The sequence below is a fragment of the Anomaloglossus baeobatrachus genome, chromosome 10 (assembly GCF_048569485.1).
Source record: "Anomaloglossus baeobatrachus isolate aAnoBae1 chromosome 10, aAnoBae1.hap1, whole genome shotgun sequence".
Taxonomy (NCBI): Eukaryota; Metazoa; Chordata; class Amphibia; order Anura; family Aromobatidae; genus Anomaloglossus; species Anomaloglossus baeobatrachus.
In genome coordinates this window covers 26131685-26154077 of record NC_134362.1, presented here as the reverse complement: position 1 = coordinate 26154077, position 22393 = coordinate 26131685, and the positions used below count along the sequence as shown (strand labels likewise).

Here is a 22393-nt window from a genome sequence, read left to right as displayed (position 1 = left end):
CAAGGTTTATTGGACCTTATAAAATTTCGAGGATAATTAATACTGTTTCTTTCCGTTTCACTCTTCCAGAGACTTTCAAGATTCACAATGTCTTTCATAAGTCTTTGTTGAAGAAATATGTTCAACCAGTATGCCCATGGCTGCGCCTCCTGATCCTGTCTTGGTCAAAGGGGATCTGGAATATGTAATGGAAAACATTTTGGATTCCCGTATTGCTAGACAGAAGCTCCTGTATCTGGTCAAGTGGAAAGGTTATGGTCAGGAGGATAATTCTTGGGTGGTTGCTTCCGACATACATGCTGATCACCTGATCCATGCTTTTCATCGAGCCCATCCTGACAAACCTGGGGGTTCCCGTGAGGGTTCGGTGACCCCTCCTCAAGGGGAAGGGGGTACTGTTGTGAATATGTTTTCCAGTTTGGGGCTCCCTCTTGTGGTTAGTGCTGGCGGTGCAGTTGATTTGTGGAATGAAAGCCACACACCTGTGGAGGACTGGCAATCAGGCATTTCAGATTGGACTATAAACTGAGCAGTTTCCTCCTCTTACTTGCCGGTGCTCAATGGATATCCTGTGTGTTAAGGACATTCTGAAACCAGCCCTGCTCATTACAAGAACTCCTCTCAGATAAGTGGTCTTGTGCTTCTGCTTATTGTTTCCACTTTCTTGTTGTTTTTTCTGCTTTGTTACTATGCTTGATTCCTATTTTGTCTGTGTGGAGTTCTTGATGGAATTGGATCATTCCCTGCTGGGAGTGTCTGTATACTTAGCTCCATGATTCTGCAATGTGTTTTGTCATGCTTGGTATTAATTCAGCCCCTCATCTATATTAGTGTTTTTGGATCCCAGTAACATCTGAGTGCTGATCTAGTGGGGGAAAGGCCGTGTGGCCTCAGGGTTTTTCCATGTCAGGCGTGCTGGTATTTATTAGGGTTTTTACGGCTGCAGGCAGTGCTCCTTCCTATCCTTTCCTATAAAGATAGTTTGGGCCTCACCTTTGCTGAATCTGTTTTTCTAGCTTTGTATTGTGTTTTCCTATATCACCGTAGTCGTCACATGTGGGGGGCTATCTATATAGAATCATAGAATATTAGAGTTGGAATGGACCTCCTGGGTCATCAAGTCCAACCCCCTGCTCAAAGCAGGATTCACTAAATCATCCCAGACAGATGTCCATCCATCCTCTTTTTAAAGACTTCCATTGAAGGAGAACTCAATCTCTCATGGCAGCCTGTTCCACTCATTGATCACCCTCACTGTCAAAAAGTTTTTTCTAATATCTAATCTGTGTCTCCTACCCATCAGTTTCTTTGGGGATTGCTCCGAGGCAGATTAGCTTTCTTGTATCTCTATCTGTAAGAATATTTAGTTCTCCGGCTGTATCAAGACGACTAGGTCATTGTAGGATCGTCCCATGGCTACTTCTAGTTGTGTATCAGTATTAAGTCTGCAGTCCGTTAAGGTTCCAGCCACTCTGTTACCTTTTGGTTTTCCACATTTTTTGATCCTCCTCGGTCCCTGAATCATAACACCGAGCTTACTACAGAGATATGGGAACAGAACTGAGCCTACTACAGAGATATGGGAGCACAACCAAGCTTACTACAGAGATATGGTAACAGAACCGAGCTTACTACAGAGATATGGGAGCAGAACCGAGCTTACTATAGAGATACGGGAGCAGAACCGAGCTTACTACAGAGATAAGGGTGCAGAACTGAGCTTACCACAGAGATATGGGAGCAGAACCAAGCTTACTACAGAGATATGGGAGCAGAACCAAGCTTACTACAGAGATATGGGAACAGAACCGAGCCTACTACAGAGATATGGGAGCAGTACCAAGCTTACTACAGAGATATGGGAGCAGAACCAAGCTTACTACAATGATATGGGAACAGAACCGAGCCTACTACAGAGATATGGGAGCAGAACAAAGCTTACTATAGAGATATGGGAGCAGAACTGAGCTTACTACAGAGATATGGGAGCAGAACCAAGCTTACCACAGAGATACGGGAGCAGAACCAAGCTTGCTTTATAGCTATTGGTACAGAACCGAGCTTACTGTACCTATACAGGAACAAAATCATACTTACTCAGTCTACTACATAGAAACAGCAACAGAACCAAGCCTCCTACATAGCTATGGGAATAGAACAAGCTTAGTGCATAGACATAGTACCAGAACTAAGCTTACTGATTAAATATGGTACCATAACTGAGCTTACTATATAGATATAGGAGAAAAACCATGCTTACTACATGTACAACAATTACAAAGCTTATCCTATATCCATCCATCTCTGGGCTGTACGTGTTTTTCAAGGCCCCATAGACTTCTATTGACCTTTGTAGGGATCACACACGGCCTGTGTAAACACACGGACATGAGAGCAGCACCACAGGTTATAATGTGTACGCGTGGTAACTAGTGATGAGCGAGTACTAAAATGCTCGGGAGCTCGAGGCTCGGGCCGAGCATCTCAAAATACTCGTGTACTCGGCCCGAGCACCGAGCCCAATGTTATCCTATGGGAGACCCGAGTATTATTCTGAAATGACCCCCGGCAGCATGTAGAAACCATAAAACTGTAAATTAAAAAAAAAAACGTGCGTGTGTGTGTAAGCGTGCATATATATATACACGCGGAGTGGAGTGCGGGAGGGGCCGTAGCCGAGCGGGGAAGTGTCGGGCTAAAGGCACGGTCATGCTGTGCGGGCCGGCCAATCACTGCAATTCCACAAGTAACAGGGCTGTGGCATTGCAGTGGTCTGCCAGCCAATCCCTGCATAAGGGATGGCTCTAAAAAGAGCGCCAACATGAAGACCACGAGTACAGCATGAGTATCGCGAGATTACTCGGTCCCCGCCGAGTAGCCAGAGTACAGTGATACTCGTGCGAGTACCGAGTAGTAACAAGCATACTCGCTCATCACTAGTGGTAACCATGAAAAAAAAATGGATACAACACGTACCAGATACACAGACATGTGAAGGAGGCCATAAGGTGGTGACATAGTTACGTCACAGTGCAGGGGTTAATTTCACTTCTTTTCATAAACATGGAAAGACTAATGACATTCCCTAACACATATGTGAGTGAGCCCTTAGGGCTGTGTGCCTACGATCAGTGTCGGCAGCGTCTTGGACACAAAGTGTTTTCACAGAGTCCAAAATGCTGCGTTGTACAGTACAGGCACAGTGGATGGATTTATAGAAATCTCCGGCCCCCTGGGCTCTTTTAGACGATCCATAAACTGACCTGTGGAGCTGCTTAACTATCCTTAGCATGTCAATTTATTCTAACAGCGATGCTAGTGCTCTGAGCGGGAGAATACAGTGAATATCCGCTGACAGTCACTCTGATGGCGTGCACAGACAGCGCGATCTCCCGCCCAAGAAACTAGCATCTCCACCAGAGAAAGTATGTTGCATCCAGACCGTGAGGACGCCTGATGGTGGACACTCACCCTTAGGGTACGCTCACACGAGCGTGAAAATCGGACGAGTACAATGCATTCGGACTGATGTTAGTCAATGAGGGAGAGCAGTTGGTCAGCTTTTCTCGCATCCAGATTCTGGTGTGAGAAAAGCTGCAGCATGCTGCGATTTTCTGCTAGAGCCGTATCCCTCTCACCCATTCATGCGCACCCGATGCAAGAGAGATACATCAGACTGCACTCGGATGTTATTCCAGTGCAGTGCGATATACGTACAGGCTGACAATGGAGGAGATGAGGGGATTAACCCCTCCCTCTCCTCCGCAGCGCCCGTCCTCAGCTTCACAGCTATGATCTGATTGCAGGATCGGGTCACAGTCGCATGACACTCGGCTCACGCTCGTAGCAGAGCCTGAGCCGGGAGTGATTAGTATATATCGCATCCAATGCTGTCTTATGACTCGCCCACCCCAGGGCTATGGGACACCCGGTGCCGGACCGGACTAGTCCGGTGGTAGTCAGTGGTGGCTGGGCCCGGCTCCGTGGCCCTGGTGGGTGTCAGTTGAATATGTGGCTTGAATTAAAGTTTGTGTTCGTGACGCCACCTGTGGTATGCGGCTACTAAGCCGCCGCTGCTGTGTGAGGCCTCCGGGATGATGTTATGGCAGCAATGGTAGTACTGCTCCCCACAGGTGGAGCAATGCCCGGGGCACGGTTGGTGTTTGTGGAAGTCTATGGTGCTGCGTGACTAACACGGTGCAGGGCCGACCAGCAATGAAAGAAACAGGCACAAACAGTAGTCTCTTTACCTTCTCCTCTTTTACTCGGCAGAAACTTAGTCCAGGGAGACCGTCACAGATGGTAAAGATGATCCGGCCGGCCTGGAAGTGCCTGGGGTGATCTTTGGCCAGTTGAGTATGAGGCCTACTCCTTAATCTTTCTCTGCTGTGTTAGGACACTGCACTTTGGGTTTGCAATTGCCCTCTTGCTGCTGGGACTTGTTGTTCGTCCCCTTTTCTGTGTGGTAGACTGCGCAGGCCCTCTCTGGTGCTTCTCTGCTGGAGTCTACACCGGGCCCTTGGGATGCAGCTGTACCTTCAGATTGCTTCTGGGACAGGGGGCTTACAGCTCTCCTGCCCTCCGGATTCAGCTACCAGGGATGGATTTTATGCCCTGGCAACTACAGACTCCGATGTCCGAGTCCCTGCTGTGCCTCTCTGCTCCCCTTGCTTCACTGGGCCAAGCTATCCCAGCTCTAGGCCCCAGTTTACAAGGCAGCACTACTCTGCGTCTGTCCTCTTTCACTCCTGTCTCCAGACTAACTACCACTTCCTCCTTCCAGCCAGACTTAAGGAATGCTCCCTGAAGTTCCAGGTTCAGAGCTCCCCCTGCTGGCCGGAGGGAGAACTGTGTTGAGTGTTAACTTACTGGCCAATAGATCTCCCAATTACCTCCAGGCTCAGCATTAACCCTTTTGGGAGGGCAATGCTGTTGTGGCGACCAGGTCCTGGGGCGCCACACTCCCCCTTAGTTAAATTCAGTACTCCCGGACTGTAGAAACAAACATGACATGTTAGAACATTTCATCCCATTATGGGAGGCGCAAATACTTTAACGTTACAACCTTAAACATTACTATAAGAGTCCAGTGTGGCTCCCTGCCGGGTGTCCATTACACTGCTCCATGGGGGACCCGCCGCGTTCAAACCCCCAACGTAGGCTCTGGGCGTGCGTCAGAGCATTGATGACCCCACTCTATGCACGCCGGACGGGTTTTTCTTCAGGGGTGTTGAGCACACTGGTGCTAACTATGAACAATTTAGGTGTTGGCCACCCATAGTCCAGTGGCCCAATTGTCCATTTTCGCAATCAAAGAAAAAGAAAACATTTTGTACACAACATGACAGACATTTTGCATAACTATTTACATTCTAATAAGTACTCTTTCCCTTATACAGTTGACTCCCTATACCTTAGAGGGGGTTGTCCCCGAGTGCTGCGCTGGGACCTACGTAGCTCTGGTGTTTGCCCCTGACTACGTGGTGCGTCTTCTATCTCAGCACTACAGGTGGGCCTAACCCCCATAGGTAAGCGTGATGGTTGCCTTTGTGATCTAAGAGTCGCCAAGGGTATGACAGGTTCACCACTGACAGGGGGTTGATCCTCCTGTTCCACTGCTGGCGTGTCATCTCGTGCTGGAGCGGACGATTCTTTAGGTGGATCCGGAACCTTTTCCGTTTCTGGCTCGACCAACTGCGGAAACGTCAAAACTGGTACCACTATGGCATTGTTTATTCGGGTCCAAGTTTTGGGGAACTTTCCAAGGATGGTTTGAATCATCTCCCCTTCTTTCTCTTGACTTTGGGGACTTCCTTGTACTCCTTCCATTTCTCTTTGGATTCTGCACCGTTCAGGGCACGCTTTCAGGCGGTCTCGGGAAATTGCTTGATAGGTCTTGCCTTCATCTTTGCTTATGAGGCATACCTTACTATTGTCAAAGTTGGAGGGGATAATGGTGTAGGGCTCGCTTTCCCACTGATCATCCAATTTATGCGCCTTCCGCTTCTTCTTGAGGACTTGTTCTCCAGGTGCTAAGGGAGTTGCTGGGGCTGTTTGATTGTAATGCTGTTCTTGTCTCGTTCTTGCTTGAGACAGGCTCCTCTCTACGCACTCCTGGACCTTACGGTACCGCTGCTGCCGTTCTGTATCCCAATCCTCTATTTCTTGAACCGCCTCAGGCGACACAGTCCCCATCTCAAAGTCTACAGGCAACTTGCCTGGTCTGGCTCGCATCAGGTAAGCGGGGCTGCAGTTGGTCGAATTCACTGGGATGTGGTTGTACAGGTCTACCAGATCTGGCAACTTTTCTGGCCATTGGTTCCTTTCCTCCAGCGGTAGGGTCTTCAGCATATCAATAACCACATGGTTCATTTTCTCGCACAGTCCATTGGTTTGGGGGTGGTACGGTGTGGTTCGGATTTTCTTACAACCGTACATGTTACAGAACTCTTGGAACACTTCAGCCTCGAATGCAGGACCCTGATCAGTCAGTACCCTTTCCGGATAGCCGTGAGGTCGGCAAAAGGATGCCTGGAACGCTCTAGCTGCTGTCCTGGCTGTCTGGTCCTTCACAGGCACTACTACCAGGAAACGAGAGTAATGGTCCACAATGGTGAGGGCGTACACATAGCCTGACCGGCTTGGTGTTAACTTCACGTGGTCCAGGGCCACCAACTCCAGGGGCTGCTTTGTGACAATTGGCTGCAAGGGAGACCTTTGGCTGGCATCGTCTTTCCGCCTCAGGTTACACGGGCCACAGTCTCGGCACCACTTCTCGATCATCTTTCTCATGTGCACCCAATAGAACCGATCACGGAGTAGGGCCTCCAACTTCTTCCACCCGAAGTGTCCTGCGTTATCATGATACGCTGCTAGGACCATTGGAGCATCTCTCTGCGGAACCACTATCTGCCAGACAAGTTCATTTGTTCGATAGTTGACATATCTCTTGCAGAGCTTGCCTTGGTAGGTGAACAGTCGTCCCCTCTCCTTCCACAGCTGCTGGGCTTCCTCTGGAGCGTCTGGGCCAAGATGGGTCTCAGCTTGCGCTAGCTTCTCTTTGACCAATCGCACGGCCGGGTCACCGTTCTGTGTTTCTTCCCAATTATGGTGGAGTAAGGGGTTGACCGAGACCCCGTGCTGGCTTGAGCGCTTCACTCCCACAGCATGCTCACACTGGGACACACCTTGGTGATGGAAAGCCGGTAACTCTATCTCTTCGAGTTCATCCATGTCTTCTCCAGACTCGGGCAAGTGAGGCATTCTGGACAGCGCATCAGCATTGTTATTCTTCTTGCCAGCCCGATACTTGATGGTAAAGTCAAAGTTAGACAGCCGGGCCATCCATCGCTGTTCCATCGCACCTAACTTGGCTGTTGCCAGGTGTGTCAACGGATTGTTGTCCGTGAAGATGGTGAACTTGGCCGATGCCAGATAGTGCTTGAAGCGTTCAGTCACTGCCCAAACAATAGCGAGGAACTCCAGCTTGAAGGAACTGTAGTTTTCTGGATTCCTTTCTGTGGGCCGAAGCTTCCTACTGGCGTACGCTATCACCCTCTCTCTGCCTCCCTGTACCTGGGACAGAACTGCTCCCAGTCCCACGTTGCTGGCGTCTGTATACAGTACAAACGGTTGGCTGTAGTCAGGGTAGGCCAGAATTTCTTCTCCCGTGAGAGCCCCTTTCAGCCGGACAAAGGATGTTTCCAGTTGGCTGCTCCATTCAAATGGAGGGCTCTGCTTCTTAGCCTGCTTTGGCTGGCCCACCAGGAGATCTTGAAGGGGCGCTGCTATCTTGGTGAAACCATCAATGAACCTTCGGTAGTAGCCCACCAGTCCAAGGAACTGCCGCACCTCCTTCACTGTGGTGGGTCTTGGCCAGTCCTTGATTACAGTGACTTTCTCCGGATCAGGTGCCACACCTTCTGCGCTGACCACATGACCCAGGTACTGTACCTTTGGCTTCAAGAGGTGACATTTGGACGGCTTGATCTTCAGGCCATATTTCGACAAGGATTCAAACACTTCTGCTAAGTGCTTCAGGTGGTCCTCATAAGTCTTGGAGTAGACTATTACGTCATCCAGGTACAACAGCACGGTTTCAAAGTTGTGGTGGCCCAAGCAGCACTCCATCAACCTTTGGAATGTCCCTGGGGCGTTGCAGAGCCCGAATGGCATACAATTGAACTCACAGAGGCCCATTGGTGTCGTGAATGCAGTCTTCTCCTTGTCCGCCTCTGCCACGGGAACCTGCCAATACCCACTGGTGAGATCCAAGGTGGAGAAATAGTTAGCTGACTTTAAGGCTGTTAGTGACTCCTCTATTCTGGGCAGTGGATAAGCATCTTTATGTGTAATGCGGTTAATTTGCCTGTAATTTACACACATTCTCATTGTACCATCTTTTTTCTTTACGAGCACTAGTGGAGCTGCCCAGGGGCTACAACTATCTCTGATAACCCCAGCCTCCTTCATTTCCCGTAACATTTCCTTGGCACACTGATACTGTGCGGGGGGTACAGGGCGGTATCTCTCTTTAATGGGATGATGATCACCCGTGGGGATTTGATGTTTAACCCCTTTCACCTGCCCAAAATCTAGGGGGTGTTTGCTGAAGACCCGCTCGTACTCCTGTACCACCCGGTAAACCCCATGCTTTTGGTGCGAGGGGGTGGAGTCGGTGCCTACATGTAATTTTTGGCACCAGTCTTCCGGCTGCCCCTTGGAGCCATTGTCTTCCGCCTGGTCGGACGGGATCAAGGGTTCCACTGCTTTAATGGTATTGTTACTGACAGTGTACAGTTTTGCTACAGTGGCGTACCGGGGCAATTTGGCCTCCTCCTCCCCACAATTCAGGACACGGACGGGCACTCTCCCCTTGCGGACGTCCGCTACCCCTCTGGCTATCAGGACTCCAGGCCTACTGTCTGAATACACTGGTTCTACCAAGGCATGGTAATCCTGACCCTTGAGGCCTATTGCTGCCCGACACCATATCAACATTTCACTTCTTGGGGGTATTACAATGGGGAGGGGGTCACTTACCCTCACACTGCCAATTTCTCCTCCGGCTAGCTCTACTTGCTGCCTCCTCATCAGGGCTCTGATCTCCCTCTGTAGGACACGCTGCTGCCCGGAGCTGGCAGTTTCAGACGCCTGTTGCAACAAAATTATCACTTCGGCAATACAATTTTCTATCACATTTGTACCAAGGGTTAGCAGTGGGTCAGATTCTTTGCGATCTATATCTACAATTATCATCCCCTGACATGGCAATTCCACCCGCCCCACTTTAATGGTTACTTCTTTGTACCCAATTTGAGGTAAGGGCTGACCATTACTGGCCACAATCGTTAAATCATCATCTGGGCCATGGTCAATGTCTGAATCAGCCCAATATCTTTTGTACAGTTTGTGGGGGATGGTTGTTACCTGGGACCCCGTATCCAGGAGGGCATTCAAAGGGATCCCATCCAGCACAATGGGAAGGACCGGGCGTCCTCCCACATACTTGCTGCGGCTGGGGTTTGAGCCGGGCTTCCTCACACCTGGGGGTTGGCTCCTGGCCCCAGGCTCGGCCCGTTTAAAGGACAGCGTCGTGCAATGTGGCCCGCCTGGTTGCAGTGGCGGCAGATCGGTTGTCCTGTTGAATCATACCGGTCTGTGTCTCTGCCTCGGGTCGGCGGAATCCTCCTCTGTCGCATCCATGGGACGTCTTCTGGGCTGGAGGCCAACTCGATTTTTGCAGGCGAGGGGGTCATTTGTAGAGACTGCACGGTCTTGGCAAGGGCAGCCACAGTCTTGGTCAGCTCCTGGAACTGCTGTCTGAGCTCTGCAGTGGGATCCTTATCCAGGGACTGCGCCTCAGCCCCTGCAGTGGCTCGTGTTGCAGGCACCACCCCGGGGTACGTGATAGCAAGAGGCCGGAGGGGTACTGGGTCATTCGGTGTAGATTCTCTCAGTACCCTGATGGCCTGGTCCTTAAACTTGGCAAAGTCCAGAGCAGGGTTCTGCAGGACCAGGATACGCAGCTGGGTCCTGTGGGCATCTGACAGGAGCCCCTCTATGAACTGCTCAGTTAGGAGTTTGTCTTCTTCACGTACACTCTCTGGGTCCACCTGTTTAACTGCTTTCAGGGCCTCCTGCAAGTTTAAGGCATAGTCCCTTATGCTGTCCGTGGCCCGTTGCTTGCACCCAAAGAATCTCATCTTTATCTCTGCTGCGGTGCGGGTGTCAAAAGTACTCTTTAGCTTGGCCAGTATCTGGGCTGCTGTCCCTTTATCTGTATCAGGCCAGGACTTCGCTTCACGCTGGGCTGCGCCGGCTAGCTGTCCCATTACTATGCCCACCTTCTGGCTCTCAGTCAGAGGATACACCCGGAACAAGCTGTGCAGGCTTTCTCTGAAGTCACTCAAGGTATGGGACTCCCCGGAGTACTGCGGCAGCCATTCTGCTCCTGGTATGTACGGCATGGTGATCGGCATTACCGGCGCTACAGTGGGGGCTGGGGCGACGGCGACTGGGACTACTTCGGCCGGTGCTGCGGCGCCCTGGGCGATGGCAGCCACCTGCTCTCCCTCGGAGTCGGACATCTTCCTCCCCCTTAGTGAACCTTACCAGGCTCCGTTCACTTTTCAAATTTTCTTCCGGGTCGCGCGGGGTTAACAGCGCTCTGCTCTGATGGCGCGCTCCCTTCGCGCTCTTTGTCAGGCACGCCCCCCTTCTTCCTGCGCTCGGCGTGGCTAATGGCGGCGGCAATTTACAACCAGTACACAGTCTTTTACACAGTTCTTCAGGCGCACAGTACCCGGTGTGACCGGGCACGAAATCCTGTTCGTGACGCCAAAGTTGACTCGCCCACCCCAGGGCTATGGGACACCCGGTGCCGGACCGGACTAGTCCGGTGGTAGTCAGTGGTGGCTGGGCCCGGCTCCGTGGCCCTGGTGGGTGTCAGTTGAATATGTGGCTTGAATTAAAGTTTGTGTTCGTGACGCCACCTGTGGTATGCGGCTACTAAGCCGCCGCTGCTGTGTGAGGTCTCCGGGATGATGTTATGGCAGCAATGGTAGTACTGCTCCCCACAGGTGGAGCAATGCCCGGGGCACGGTTGGTGTTTGTGGAAGTCTATGGTGCTGCGTGACTAACACGGTGCAGGGCCGACCAGCAATGAAAGAAACAGGCACAAACAGTAGTCTCTTTACCTTCTCCTCTTTTACTCGGCAGAAACTTAGTCCAGGGAGACCGTCACAGATGGTAAAGATGATCCGGCCGGCCTGGAAGTGCCTGGGGTGATCTTTGGCCAGTTGAGTATGAGGCCTACTCCTTAATCTTTCTCTGCTGTGTTAGGACACTGCACTTTGGGTTTGCAATTGCCCTCTTGCTGCTGGGACTTGTTGTTCGTCCCCTTTTCTGTGTGGTAGACTGCGCAGGCCCTCTCTGGTGCTTCTCTGCTGGAGTCTACACCGGGCCCTTGGGATGCAGCTGTACCTTCAGATTGCTTCTGGGACAGGGGGCTTACAGCTCTCCTGCCCTCCGGATTCAGCTACCAGGGATGGATTTTATGCCCTGGCAACTACAGACTCCGATGTCCGAGTCCCTGCTGTGCCTCTCTGCTCCCCTTGCTTCACTGGGCCAAGCTATCCCAGCTCTAGGCCCCAGTTTACAAGGCAGCACTACTCTGCGTCTGTCCTCTTTCACTCCTGTCTCCAGACTAACTACCACTTCCTCCTTCCAGCCAGACTTAAGGAATGCTCCCTGAAGTTCCAGGTTCAGAGCTCCCCCTGCTGGCCGGAGGGAGAACTGTGTTGAGTGTTAACTTACTGGCCAATAGATCTCCCAATTACCTCCAGGCTCAGCATTAACCCTTTTGGGAGGGCAATGCTGTTGTGGCGACCAGGTCCTGGGGCGCCACACTTACATGTTGTAAAACATATTACATATGTTTTACACATACACAATACACTAAAGGTACATGCCCATAGTCCTCTCCTGCAGGGCCACGAGTGGTCTCCACAGGAACCACAGCGGCCTGTGCCCACAGTCAGGGTTCGGGCCGCTGTGGTCTCTCTCTTCTGTTCTCTCTGTGGAGACCATTGTGGCTGCACAGCAATAAATTGACATGCCAGGGCTCGGGAAGCCGCACCACAGGTCAGTTTTCGCTGTGGGCTGTACACGCAGAGTGGGCAGCCTTACATACAGGCATCTTACAAACATACACAACCCCAGAAACGCGGATATGTAAACATACAGTACAGAGATGTGTACACACATACAGACATGTACTCCCACATGGCATAGACGTGCACACACAGCGTAGTCATATACACATACATATAAAGACAAACCTACACACAGCGTACAGCCATATACACAGACAAACCTATACACAGCGTACAGCCATATACACATACATATAAAGACAAACCTACACACAGTGTACAGCCATATACACAGACAAACCTATACACAGCGTACAGCCGTATACACAGCATACAGCTGTATACACATACATATACAAACCTATACACAGCATACAGCCGTATACACATACATATACAGACAAACCTATACACAGCGTACAGCCATATACACAGACAAACCTACACACAGCGTACAGCCGTATACACTGACAAACCTACACTGTTATGATTCAGGGACCGAGTAGGATCAAAAAATGCGGAATCCCAAATGGTATCAGAGTGGCTGGAACCTTAACGGATTGCAGACCTAATCCTGACACACAACTAGAAGTAGCCGTGGGGCGTGCATACGATGACCTGGACGCCCCGACAAATCCGGAGAACTAAATAATCTCACAGATAGCGATATAAGAAAGCTAATCTGCCTCGGAGCAGTCCCCAAAGATAGATAGATAGCCCCCCACATGTAAAGGCTACGGTGATATAGAAAAACACAATACAAAGCTGGAAAAGAAAGATTCAGCAAACGTGAGGCCCAAACTATCTTTATAGGAAAGAGCAACTGTCTGCAGCCGTAAAAACCCTAATATATACCAGCACTTCTGATATAGAAAAATCCTGAAGTCACACAACCTCTCCCCACTGTATCAGCACTCTGATGTTACTGGGATCCAAAAACACTAATACAGATGAGAAACTGAATTAATACCAAGCATGACAAACACAATACATTGCAGAATCATGGAGCTAAGTAAACAGACACTCCCAGCAGGGAATGATCCCATTCCACCAAGAACTCCCCACAGACAAAATAGGAATCAAGCATTAGTAATAAAGCAGAAAAAAGTGGTAAGCAAACAGCAGAGGTACAAAGACCCCTTATCTGAGAGGAGTTCTGGTAGTGAGCAGAGCTGGTTACAGAATGTCCTGAACACACAGGAGACAATGACCACCTGCAAGTAACAAGAGAAAACTACTCAGTTAAATAGCCCAATCTGACCCTGATGGCCAGTCCTCCACAGGTGTGTGGCTTTCATTCCACACATCAACTGCACCGCCAGCACTAACCACAAGAGGGAGGCCCAAAATGGAAAACATATCCACAACACTACACACAGCATACAGCCGTATACACAGCGTACAGCCATATACACAGACAAACCTACACACAGCGTACAGCCGTATACACAGACAAACCTACACACAGCGTACAGCCGTATACTCAAACATGCGTACAGCTGTATATACAACCCTACACACAGCGTACAGCCGTATACACCTCGTACAGCCGTATATACAGACAAACGTACACATAGCGTACAGCCGTATACACAGACAAACCTGCACACAGCGTACAGCCATATACAGACATGTACACAGACACATACACAGATATAGTCACATAGAAGCCTGTATATATATATTTGAAAACATTCACATACAAATAAGCATACACAAAAGTCTGACACAATCTTATTCACTCTCATACTGATGGGCTTTTACTTTTGATGATTGGGGGACACTTCTCTCCCGTGCGGCCCACAGACTTGTTTGATGGTAAATACCAGTAGGCTAAAGGACCTGTGCTGATGTCATGCCCATGTGATCAGAAGGGGGTGGGGCCTCAGCCAACACAGCTGATGCCAGAAAGAAACTCCACGTTGTCCTGGAGTTGTTTAGAATAGAAGCGGGGTCTGAGGTAACCTCCACAAATTAAGAAGTGCAGGGGGGTGCAGGGGGAGAGGGCAGTTGAAGCCTGCATGATTATAAAGGACGGGAGGAAGCATTGCCACGCCCAATAACAAAGCCGGTCACTCCCACTACCCATGCAGGTCCTTCTAGCCACTGGGATTCAGCCACAACCCTTGTCTGATGCTCCTCTTCGGCGACACAGAGGCAGCGGGCGCTGCATGACGCCATTATAACACACATGGCCGCGCACTGTGAACCCCGCGCGGCCGTGTCTCCTGTACTATGTCAGCACTGTCTGAACCTGTAATGTGTCAGAGTGCCCGGCCCGGCCACATCACAGTACAGGAGACACAGCCACACGCAATTCACTGTGCACAGCCATGTGTGTTATAATGACATCATGCAGCAGGCAGCCGGCCCAATACAACATCCGGGAGAGCAGCCTGGAGGGCAATTGCCCCCCTGCCTCCCGGCCCAGCCCGCCCCTGCTTATTGATGACAAGGTCTCTGAGTGGTTTCTTTCCTTTCTTTATCTTGTCCAAACAGCATAATTTTTACATCCACAGCTTGTCTTTGCAGACTTCCATCTTCTCTGATCTTCTGCAGCACATTCTGGCATGATACCCTTAAAAATAGCAGAATGATTATAATACTGCTATATAAAAATTATCTGCCCTATGCTGTGCCCCAGAATAAATAATTGCACTTGTGTTTTTTGCACAAAATATGACGCACACACTGTCCCTCTTATGGTAAATCCTTCCACAGAGCCCTCTCCTTTCTATACTGAGCCGACTCTTCACAGTCTTCTCACACTGTCCCATTATACTTCCCAGACTTTATGCTGTGCCCACTCATCACACACCCCTTTCTCGCTAATAATGCCTTATACTGTACCCACAAGCTACCCCTTCTCCATACCTCCCCACCCTCCACTACTTATTCTCTATTCTGTGCCCCACCCACATTTTTCTCATCCCATGCTGTCTCCTCACTACCTCTGTACTCAGCCCCCCTCACTCCCCATACTGTGTTCATATACATTCCCTCTCACTCTCCACACTTTGTCCGCACCCATTCTGTCCAGTTGCTTCTCATAACATGTCCTCAAAATACATTTCCCCTGTTTGCTCCACATACTATGTCAGTATATATTCCCCAATCACTCCCCATACCATGTCTGTATACATCACCCCTTACTCTTGATCCCCATACTATGTCTATATACATGACCCTTCACCCTTTCTTCCCATACTGTGTCCATAGATACTTACCCCTCCCCATCCCCTCTCCCCATAATATGTCCTTAGATACTTCTCCATCCCCACACTCTCTTTCCCATGCTGCATCCATAGATACTTTCCACTTTCCACCCACTCTCCCCTCATACTATGTCAATAGATACTTCCCCCTCCCCTACTGTGTCCATAGATGTTTCCCCTCCCCATCCTTTCTCACACAATACTGTGTCCAGAGATGCTTCCCCCTCCCCATCCTCTCTCTCAAAATACTGTGTCCATAGATGTTTCTCCTTCCCCATCCTCCCACAATACTGTGTTGATAGATGCTTCCCCCTCCCCATCATTGCTCCCACAATACTGTATCAACAGATACTTCCCCCCTCACAATCCACTCTCCTCTCATACTGTGTCCATAGTTTTTTCCACCTCCCCATCCTCTCTCCCCTCCCATACTGTGTCACTAGATACTCCCCCCTCCCCAATCTCGCCCCCCATACTGTGTCTGTACATACTTCCTTCCTCACCCCATACTGTTCCTCTTTGATGTCTTCAGCTTCACTGGAGCACTTAAAATGGGGAAAAAACTTAGGCAGCCACCAATTGCGCAAGTTCTCCCACTTAAAAAGATAAGGGAGGCCTGTAATTGACATCATAGGAGACCACAACTATGAGAGACAAAATGAGAAAACAAATCCAGAAAATCACAGCGTCTGATTTGGCAAGATTTTTTTTGCAAATTATTGTGGAAAATAAGTATTTGGTCAATAACAAAAGTTCATTTCAATATTTTTTTATATATCCTTTGTTGACAATGACAGAGGTCAAACATTTTCTGTAAGTCTTCACAAGGTTGGCGCACACTGTCGGTGGTATTTTGGCCATTCCTCAATGCAGATCTCCTCTAGAGCAGTGATGTTTTGGACCTGTCACTGGGCAACACGGACTTTCAACTCCCTCCAAAAGTTCTCTATGGGGTTGAGATATGGAGACTGGCTAGGCCACTCCAGGACCTTCATACACTTCTTATGAAGCCATTCCTTCATTGCCCTGGCAGTGTGCTTGGGATTATTATCATGCTGAAAGACCCAACCATGTTTCATCTTCAATGCCCTTGCTGATGGAAGGGGGTTTGCACTCAAAATCTAATGATACATGGCCCCATTCATTCTTTCATGTACATAGATCAGTCAACCTGGTCTCTTCACAGAGAAACCGCCCCAGAGCATGATGTTGCCACCCCCAAGCTTGACAGAAGGTATGGTGTTCTTTGGATGCAACTCAGCATTCTGTCTCCTTCAAACACGACAAGTTGTGTTTCTTCCAAACAGTTCTACTTTGGTTTCATCAGACCATATGACAGTCTCCCAATACTCTTCTGGATAATCCAAGTGCTCTCTAGCAAACTTCAGACGGGCCTGGACATGTACTGGTCCCCTCGTGTGGTTCTTGGATATTTGCTCACCGTTCTTGTGATCATTTTGAACTCACGGGGTGAGATCTTGCGTGGAGCCCCAGATCGAGGGAGATTATCAGTGGTCTTGTATAATATTTTCCATTTTCTTATTATTGCTCCCACAATTGATTTCATCACACCAAGCTGCTTGCCTATTGCAGACTCAGTCTTCCCAGCCTGGTGCAGGGCTACAATTTTGTTTCTGGTGTCCTTCAACAGCTCTTTGGTCTTCACCATAGTGGAGTTTGGAGTGTGACTGAGGTTGTGGACAGGTGTCTTTTATACTGATAACAAGTTCAAACAGGTGCCTTTAGTACAGGTAATGAGTGGAGGACAGAGGAGCCTCTTAAAGAAGAAGTTACAGGTCTGTGAGTGCTAGAAATCTTCCTTGTTTTTAGAAGACTACATATTTTCCACCATAATTTGCAAAAATAATCTTGCAAATCAGAGATGATTTTCTGGATTTGTTTTCTCATTTTCACTCATAGTTGTGGTCACCTATGATGTCAATTACAGGCCTCGCTCATCTGTTTAATTGAGAGAACTTGCACAATTGGTGGCTGACCTTAATACCTTTTTTCCCCATTGTATCATCAGCGTTGTCTGCTGCCTATGTGGCGCTGAACAGTGACGGCAGTAGTGTTATTAGCTCACCTGATTATACTACAGACGTCGCTCTGACCCGGAAGTGCCGGCCGTCACTGGTTCAATTATACTCGTGTCTAAAGATACTAGGACAGTTGATCAGTGGGACTCGGTGCACCGCACTTCCTCTGATTCTTTGCTATCAGCTGGACAGCCGGGAGTCAGAATAGACGAGTCCTACTACGGAGCGGCAAAACACAGCCACCAAGGAAGCTCAGTGAGCGTGTCATCAGGCGGTCCGACGGCGCCCCCTGACAGCTGCGCCTGGGGCACATGCCCCACCAGACCCCCTAGATATGCCACTGGATAATAATGCAAATCGACAAATAGTGCAAAGCATATTACGAAACAGCATTATTACCTTCCTAGCATCTTACCAACTATGCTGGGAGCAGCCTGGTAACATTTAGCAGAAGCTACAACAAATGATAAGAAGGCGTCTCTTTAGAAGTGAAGAGGAAAAAATGGCTGCTGTCCATTTTTGGGACAAAACAAACCCATAATGAAACAGGCATTACCCATAATACATTGCAAACTGAACTGAACAAATACATAAAACAAAAGCAGATAGCGCTATTACCAAAAAAAAAAATCACTATAATAAAGTAGATAACGTGCAACTCAGTGGCGTACCGTCAATAGAGGCAGACCACGCCACTGCTATGGGGCCCGTGAGCTGCAGGCAGGAGGGGGGGCCCGCAGCTGACAGCCCAGGCTCCTTCCCTTTTACCCCCCAGCTCACCGGGCCCCAGGGGGCGGGGCCGACATCAGGGCAATGAGGGGGCCCGAGTTGCTCATAGAGAGCTGCCCTCTCTCTTCCTGCACTGATCTATGTGATCAGTGCAGGACAGGAAAATGTACTATAGAGGCTGCGGTGAAGGACCTGTCATCTAACTGATCATGTGCCTGATCACATGACCAGTGAACATGCAGGTCCTGCTGTTCAGCTGCAGCAGCCTCCGTGCAAGTCCCCGGGGTTTCTCTCCTGCTCTTCACTGATCAGAAACTGCAAGATGAGGTCATGTATAGTGTGCGTAACTCTGCATGTAGCCTGTCTGTCTGGATGCCTCTGTCTGTCTCTTTCCCTGCAGTATGTCTCATTCCCTGTCTGTCTCTCTCATTCCCTGTCTTTGTCTCTCTCATTCCCTGTCTCTCTCATTCCCTGTCTGTCTCTCTAATTTCCTATCTGTCTGTCTCTGTCTCTCTAATTCCCTATCTGTCTGTCTCTCTCTCATTCCCTGATGTCTGTCTCTCTCTCTCTCATTCCCTGTCTGTCTCTCCAATTCCCTATCTGTCTGTCTCTGTCTCTCTCTCTCACTCCCTGTCTGTCTCTCTAATTCCCTAGCTGTTTGTCTCTGTCTCTCTCTCATTCCTTGTCTGTCTCTGTTTCTCTGTCTGTCTCATTCCCTATCAGTCTGTCTCTGTCTCTCTCTCTCATTCCCTGTCTGTCTCTCTAATTCCCTATCTGTCTCTCTCGCTCTCTAATTCCCTATCTGTCTCTCTCTCTCTCTCTCTCTCATTCACTGTCTGTCTTTCAAATTCCCTATCTGTCTGTCTCTGTCTCTCTCTCATTCCCTGTCTGTCTGTCTCTGTCTCTCTCTCACTCCCTGTCTGTCTCTCCAATTCCCTATCTGTCTGTCTCTGTCTCTCTCTCTCACTCCCTTTCTGTCTCTCTAATTCCCTAGCTGTTTGTCTCTGTCTCTCTCTCATTCCTTGTCTGTCTCTGTTTCTCTGTCTGTCTCATTCCCTATCAGTCTGTCTCTGTCTCTCTCTCTCATTCCCTGTCTGTCTCTCTAATTCCCTATCTGTCTCTCTCTCGCTCTCTAATTCCCTATCTGTCTCTCTCTCTCTCATTCCCTGTCTGTCTCTATCCGTCTCTCTACCGATATCATATTATCTCACACAGAATCTTCTTACACTAGCAATGTCCTTTGTTGCCTATAATAACCAATCACAGCTCCCATTAATGACCTGTACCTCCTAGCTCCATTGACTTTAATGTAAGGATTTTTTTTGGAATGTAACTGTAAGGCTTAAGACACACGGCATGAAAATCGTAGCGAGTGGGATGCGATAAAACTTCGCATTCCACTCGAACTAATATTGGCCTATGTGCCAGCGCACATGACCGATTATTTTCTCGGCCCCAATCGGACCAAGAAAACAATCGCAGCATGCTACGATTGTTATGCGAGACTCTTTCTCTCGCCCCCATTCAAGTCTATGGGGCAAGAGAAAGATCGCACTGCACTCACAATACACCGGTGTACCGCGAGTGCAGTGCGAGAATGGCAATAGGAGGAGAGCGGGAGATAAATCCCTCCCTCCCCTCTGCAGCACCGGCCCTCCCCTCCTGAGTGCCGGCCCGTCCCCCGCAGCTGAGGTCCGATCGCATGATCGGAGCTCAGTCGCAGTGACACTTGTATGACACTCGGCTCCTGCTGTGCTCTCAACGTGAGCCGAGTGTCATGCGAGGATCGCACTAGTGCCCTGTGTGGCCCCAGCCTAAAGCACGGGGTTAAATTTTTCCCTCAAAACATAGTCCATGATGTTCCCTGAGTCACATGAGGTGTCTGTGCAAAATATTGTGACTGTAAATGAGATGGTGCGGGTTCCTATAGCGGACACACATACAGTGTATATATATATATATATATATATATATATATATATATATATACAATATATATGTACACACACACACACCTTTATATATTAGATATACGCATATGGCTGACGATTCTGTCTGGGGTTCGTCATTTTAATGACCCAAAAAACAGTGCATGCAGCTTTTTTCAGGCTGTCAGAATGATGACTAGCGGTTAATGTTTGATTGATGAGGACTGTTTGCAGAATTGGAGATTTTCCAAGAGTGATGGAGGGATTGTGGAAGGTTGGAGGTCAGTATGCAAAACAGGATCTGAACTCCCCCGGTAAAGGCATCACCGGGGTCCTCTTCCTGGGGGATGGTGCAGGGAGGGCAGCTTCATGTTCAAAGAGGCAAAGTCCAGCAATATAAAAAAGTAGTTTCCAGCATCATGGCCAAAAAATGAGGTTAAAAATCAATTTTATTCCATAACTTACTTGTGCAGATCTAGCAGGATATGTCTAAGACTAAGAACCTCTGTTAGGTGTGAAACGCGCCAGACATTGTTTTATACTTCGTGGACGTCCATCCAACCTAGTGTTGGTTTTAACCTTATGGAATAAAATTGTTTTTTAACCTTTTCTTGGATGTGATGCTGGAAACAACTTTTTTCTATTGCCGAAGGTTCGAGGGGTAGAGGCGGAGCTGTGGTGGAGTCTGAAGGGGGCCCGAAAATTTTGTCAGTATCGGGCCTAGAAATTCCTGGTGGCAGCCCTGGCTGGAGGGGCCTGGGGTGGCTGCCCGCAGTGTGTGTGTTTTCACTTTCATGCATCATGCCCCCAGGGCCATCACCAAGCAGCTGCGCCTCTGGGAGCCGGCACTGTTTGTATAGCTGCAGACTGGCCAACGCAGAGATTCAGACTCACCCACACTGCACACTGTACGTGACCTGTGCTGAAGAGGAGGGAGTGGCCAGGCAGCAGCTTCTTCTAGTGAGGGATGCCAGGAGGAGAACAACCAATCAGGAGAGGGGGCGGAGCTTGTTAAGTACAGTCGCGGGAGAATGAAATGATGAAAAGGAAAACAGTGCAGGAGTGAAGGAGTAGAGACCACAGAAAAGAGAGAAAAGCAAACAGAGAGCAGAAACAAAAAAAACTGTGAGAAGCGGAGAACAGAAGGAATAGAAAGAAAAAGCAGAGGACAGGAGGAGCAGCCAGGAAGACTCACAGGAAGTGCAGGGAGGCCTGAGCCACTATCCTCATCCCTCACAGCACAGGAGCAGGTGAGTATTATAATGTACAAACGTCTGCCTGTAACACTACAGAAAACTGGTCTGTGCTATGAAATCACTGTGTGTGTGTGTGTTGCCCCTGTGCCAATACTGTGTGTGCGATGCCCCTGTTCTGTGCCATCAGTGTGTGCGTGTGTGTGTGTGTGTGTATTATCCCTGTACGTTGCAGAGTTTTACTATAGATTCTAAGGCTAAAAAGAGGGTCATAATCGTTACCATTAAATGGGGGAGAAAGATGTAAAAAATTTATATTGTGTGTAGTGAGGGGCACGAAGAAGGAATGTTTGTTTTTTATCGGTAGGGGGGCCCAATTCAGACTTTTTGCTATGGGGCCCCATGATTTCTATGTACGCCCCTGGTGCAACTAATATTCATTTGCTGCTATTTTGATTCCTAATGACAATTTCGTTCTCTTGTAGATGATGTCAAGCACCCTCAATGGGGTCCTGGCCGATCAATTCTCCAGTGAATTCATCATCGATGGTGAGGTATCTTTTCACAAATTCATGGCTCTTGTGGCCTCTCTCCCGATGTTCAAGAGCAAATAAACTGGATCTCGATTGGATGACTGGTTTTCAGCATGTCTTAACCAGTTCAATAAAAATGATTGATTGGATTCTTCATGGTTGTCTGTGCTTCTTACTACTTTTGTAAACAATTATTTATATCAATATTCATATATCACATTTGCCAATTCTCCTGGAGCTGCCGAGTGTCCCGGGTACTGGATCCCATTTAGGCTGAAATCGCATGTTCAGTGATCACCCGTTAGAACAGATCCAGCAGCAATACGCTGGCAAAAATAATTGTGCCGCCCCCGCGACAGCCGACGGGCTGCTCGGATCCGGATCCGCAGTAGCTCGAGGGGTCTCTGGACCCGAGGCGGGGTCGCGCGGCCACTCAAAATGAAAAAAAGGGGGAAGTATTTACAAGGGGTGAAAAATAAAGTTCGTGACGCCACCCACGGGTCATGGTAATGTGGGATACCACCGCTGCTGCGTTTGGGGTAGCGCCCGGGAGCGATGGGATGGCAGCTTGTGATGTTAACCCCTCTGTGGGCAGGGAGAA

The 22393-nt window shown here is 49.1% G+C and overlaps 1 protein-coding gene across 1 annotated transcript in view; it reads left to right on the top strand.

Moving 5' to 3' along the window:
• LOC142254251 (hemoglobin subunit alpha-5-like) overlaps nt 1-21926 on the top strand; it is a 48139-nt gene extending 26213 nt beyond the window's left edge. Inside the window, exon 4 of the mRNA XM_075325262.1 lies at nt 21745-21926. Coding sequence (XP_075181377.1) covers nt 21745-21873 — 129 coding nt within the window. The 3' untranslated portion in view covers nt 21874-21926. The remainder of the gene's footprint in view (nt 1-21744) is intronic.
• The last annotated feature ends 467 nt before the right edge of the window (nt 21927-22393 follow it).